At 40.7% G+C, this 4,464-nt stretch overlaps 1 protein-coding gene across 1 annotated transcript; it reads right to left on the reverse strand.

The window, feature by feature from the left end:
• Positions 1-687: 687 nt before the first annotated feature.
• On the reverse strand, positions 688-4,429 carry SLC35E3 (solute carrier family 35, member E3). Its single transcript, XM_010142003.1, has 4 exons — positions 4,312-4,429; positions 2,606-2,764; positions 1,572-1,654; positions 688-1,099 (listed from the first exon to the last, which is right to left on the reverse strand). Exons 1-4 carry the CDS (start codon positions 4,357-4,359, stop codon positions 913-915), a joined length of 477 nt encoding a protein of 158 aa, XP_010140305.1. The 5' UTR covers positions 4,360-4,429; the 3' UTR covers positions 688-912.
• Positions 4,430-4,464: the final 35 nt, after the last annotated feature.

Raw genomic sequence — 4,464 nt, forward strand, 5'->3', positions numbered from 1 at the left:
ACGAACAACCTTCACAGCCGTTACAGTTGGCGACCTTTCCAAATACTTCTTCAAAAATATTTTTAGCATGGGTGTCTGCATGCAAGGGCTGCAAAACTGCCACAAAATCAGAGATTTTATTAGGCTTACGAGTATTTACAAGATCTCATGTAAAGCCTTGGTTTTGGCACAGAGACAATTGTAAAGCAGTAACAGAATTTTCTGAAACATTAACGACTTCACTAATGCCCTGATGGACCAAAAGAAAAATTTAAGATGAACTGTTTTGATCTCATTTCCTACTTTTCTATTGCTTGGCCTGTGGCTTCAAGCTTTCCAGTGTCTCCTCTAGTCTCTCTCCACCTATAATTTTATCTACTTTCTTCAGCCAAAATCTATCAATATGCTGAAGCCAAACATACAAGAAATGGGTATGAGTTTGGCGGCCCTTTTTAAAACTACTGAACAAAGTTATGTTTCCACTTAATCTTTCACCAGACAAAAGGAGGAAGCATCACTACATACCAGAACATCTGCATAAAAGTGCCTCCAAGTTTCTTCACAACAGCATGATCACAAAGACAGGATTCCTTCTCTCTCTCTCTGTATTATAACTGTAGCCATCATCATCTCATTTGGTATGCAAAAAATATAATTACTGCAGTACAATTTCCACAGCAATTTGAAGTGTGTCTTTTCCTCTTTTAAGTTACCATTTAAATTTAATAAAAACGACAGGACGGACTCAGATGGCAAAACCCCAGCATTTTACATCATTCAGTTCGTTTGGTTTAGTTATAGAATAACAATGCTGGTGGTTAAACTAAAACCATAGGTCTAAATGAGCAAGGCAATTCTGTGCATTCTAGGATCAATGCGTGTTTAAATACTTGTTTTCCTTAACAATATTATCAATCTCCAGAAGGCCTTGCTTTATGGACGCTGAACCAATTTACTCTTATTGCTTTCCTGCTCGCTAAGCTTGAAGTGGGTGTAAGCTAAAATGCCCAACAATGTGCACACAATCCCAAGGCCTTGATTAACAGACAGCGGATCCTTAAATAAGAGGCACCCTCCCAAGAGGGTGATGCAGAACTTGAAATGTCCAAACATGTTATACCTAGACACCTGTTAAGGATAACAGCAAGTATCAGTATTATTTTTCTTAAATAAAGCCACTTGGGAACGCCATTAATAATATTCAGAGCATGCCATGGTATGTCACATTGACTGCAACTCATGCAACCTTCCCGCACCTCTGCGGCCATGAGAATCAACCTCCACCTGAAGCCTTTCACCCATCACACACAAACTAAGTGGCGGGCCAACACTTCCTCAAGGTAGCCAAAGTGCGGGTAAATATCCTCGGCAGGTATGAATGTCACGTCAGCAGAAGTTAACCACCACCATCTATACAAACCCCAAACAAAGAAATGAAATACAGTAAAACAGGAACATGCTTTTCCAGCTTCGTCATTTAAGATAAAAGCAGGCAGGTTACCAAACAATTTTCCCGACAATAAATGAGCCCAAATGAATGCTAACAAAATTCACCCGGAAGCAGGAGAAATAACTAATGTTTCAAAGGATACGTGACAGGTGACGTATTTCCAATGATCCAGTAAATGGACAAGTTTACCATAAAGGCTACTATTCCAGACAGCAGTACCATTATCTGTGGGTTAATGGACACAGTCAGTAATCTCACATGGTTTTGGCCATTTGTAGCTACATTCCAGGTTATTATTTAGTTTTCTTTACTTTCGAATACAAAATATCAGGCAAGAAAAACATGGAGAACAAAAATAGAAACAGCTTCAAATCAGTACAGGTACTGCTGATGTTTTTAAGTAGCTACGTGTATGATGGCCATAAATACGTGTGGATATAATCACAAGCCTTTTCTCCTTCACTCTCAGTGAACAAACACTTAAGAGTGATTTGGGAAATCTTGCTACTCATATACACAGAGGCTGTATTCTTTGCCTTTAAGATAAAGTCTTACTTACGGTCAGAACAAAAAGTTATCTTAGAAAAATACGTGGTTTTATTGTTGTGGATAGATGCTATCCTATTCATAAACAACAGTGCTATGAGAAGTGACCCATCACTGAGCGACGCGACCAGCAGTGGTAGGAATAGGCCACTATTCACTGTAGGCTCTTTTTCGGACAGAAGGATAAAGAGAGAAATTACAGGCCTCTTGGTGAAAATAAACCAGCAATTCTAGAGAACAGCCAGCGCTGGCATCCTTCCACAGAAGGGCAGTTGAGAATGTCAAAGGTGAGCATGCTTAACTCTTTCCTGAGTGGATAGCAACAGCTGGAACTGGGGCATTTACACATTTTTAATTTAGTACACTAGGGGAAGCTTCTGGATTTTGTCAGATTTTCCTGCTGTTCAGATGCCCTCTAAGCAGAAACAAGAACAAGGAGGTAAACCAACTGACAGGCTCCTCTAAGAGAAAGTGGGACAGACACAATAAGGATTTTTTTTCTCTTGCACATACCCCTTTCATATCATCACAGTCAATGACCGTACAAAAATGAATTTCACAAAGAAATAGATCTTACTATGAAATTTCATTACATCAATAATCATTATTTAAAGTCAATAAAAGCCTTACCACGGCAGAAAGCGTCCAGGGCCCAAATATTCCCCCTTCTCCAAAGACTGGTTCAAAGAAGGGTATGATGAACAACAACATAGCTGAGGACATTGGTGCCTGATAGTACAGCAACTGCATAGAGTTTACCTGCAACTCATGCTGCTTAGCTCCTACCCACTGAAACCAAAAGAGAAAGCTATTAATCATGAGGAAAAACCACACATAAAGTGAAAACCTGAGCAAAAGCAAACCAACTGCTAACACAGAGGTAGTTTCACATAGACGATACTACATCAGCAGATTGTTGAGCATCATCTTCTACCTTTGCCTAACTGGAGTCTCTTGGAAACACATAAGCCACGTGAGGAGAAAATCACATACAGGGGCAGTGAAAAGCCCCTGAATGCCTCAACCTTTGTTTTCCCTGCCCCTTGGGGAGTAAAGTATTTTACAGGAGGAGAAACAAAAAAGTAGCAGAGCTGGGAAGAAAATGCCAGCTCCCTTTTATTCTCAAGACACATTCCCGATCCTGCCTATGAGAGAGCTGAGCACTTTTGCCTAAGCAGAGATCTGCTTTTGCTCCTTTCTTCTTCTTTTCCTCCACACACGAGCTCACCAAACCTGTAAACTTTTGGCTTTCTTTTACCAGTTTATTCCAAATTTACTGCATTTCATTTTAGTATTAACTGTAAATGACTATAACTTGGATTATCAAAGTAGCATGTTTTAAGAGACATCATTAGTTATCTATGGTTATGGAGATAAACGTTACAGTCGAAATAATGCATCTTTGTATCATGCTGAAGAACGGCATTAATTTTAATACTTCATAAATCACATTAACTGGTAACACGGATTCCAGCACAGAAACCTGCTAAGTTTTTTTTAAAAATTGCAGAGTAATTCCACTCTGGTACTATAATTTTTCCAGTACACAGACCATCACTTAAAGTTATTATGCAGCATCTCTCTCCTGCTCCTCCTGCTCCGTAACAGGACAAGAGACCATTATTTATCATCTTGACCACTACAGGTCAAGGAGCCTCACTTCTTTTGGAGACACAGTACACCTGTTACCAAGAAATTCATGTTTAAATTGATGATGACTGTCACACTGACATGCTAGGGGACTCTAATTTAGCAGGTTTTTACAGTCATGGCTGGTCATGAACTGGTCTTGAGCTGTTAGTATAATGTCACAGCAGCAAAGGCTAAGGCAGTCCTTGGAGATGTCTATTTTTCCAACTATAATCAGCCACAAAGGTTGCACTGTGCATATATATTAATGCACCCTCTACAAAAACACCTTAGACTGTGTATAGCCAAAATTGAAGCAGGATGCTGATACAACGTAAATAGCTCAAGGATAAACTATGGGATTGAGTGAAGGGCTGGAAAACGTCCATTCTAGGGAAAGGCTCAAATGCGAGGCGCTTGCCTCAGCAAGGAGAAAACCTGTGCTCTCTAGAAAAACAAGAGTTTTCCTGATAAAGCGATCTTTGCCCCTTGAAAATATGCTTATGTCCGCGTTGACATGCCAATTTTGGCAGCAAGGACGATCAATTCCTTAAGCAATTTATATGAGATTGTGGCGAGTTACCACCATTTGCGGTTTCTAAAAAATACATAACAGAGCGTTTCATGGAAGGCAGGACGCTGCTTAAACGTGATCTAACCAAGAGACAGCACCTCCCGGCTCCCCCCACCCCCGCCCCAATACCCACCACTTGATAGAGAGAGGTCACCAGGACGCCCAAGGTGGCGAATACCATCCCGAGGACGTTGAACTTCACATCGTAGTAGGAGTTGAGGAAGACGCCCAGCGTGATGGGGACCTGTGGAGGTTGAGAGAAGGGTTTTAAGCCGAGCCGCTGCTC

Source organism: Buceros rhinoceros, unplaced genomic scaffold, assembly GCF_000710305.1.
Source record: "Buceros rhinoceros silvestris isolate BGI_N320 unplaced genomic scaffold, ASM71030v1 scaffold19728, whole genome shotgun sequence".
Classification (NCBI taxonomy): domain Eukaryota; kingdom Metazoa; phylum Chordata; class Aves; order Bucerotiformes; family Bucerotidae; genus Buceros; species Buceros rhinoceros.

Excerpts from the sequence above, each read along its gene's own strand:
- SLC35E3 (XM_010142003.1), bottom strand. The coding sequence starts at position 4,359 with ATGGTATTCGCCACCTTGGGCGTCCTGGTGACCTCTCTCTATCAAGTG. Across the intron at positions 2,765-4,311 it reads TGACCTCTCTCTATCAAGTG|TGGGTAGGAGCTAAGCAGCA; the intron begins GTGGGTATTGGG and ends TTTTGGTTTCAG. Across the intron at positions 1,100-1,571 it reads GGAAATACGTCACCTGTCAC|GTATAACATGTTTGGACATT; the intron begins GTATCCTTTGAA and ends ACAGGTGTCTAG.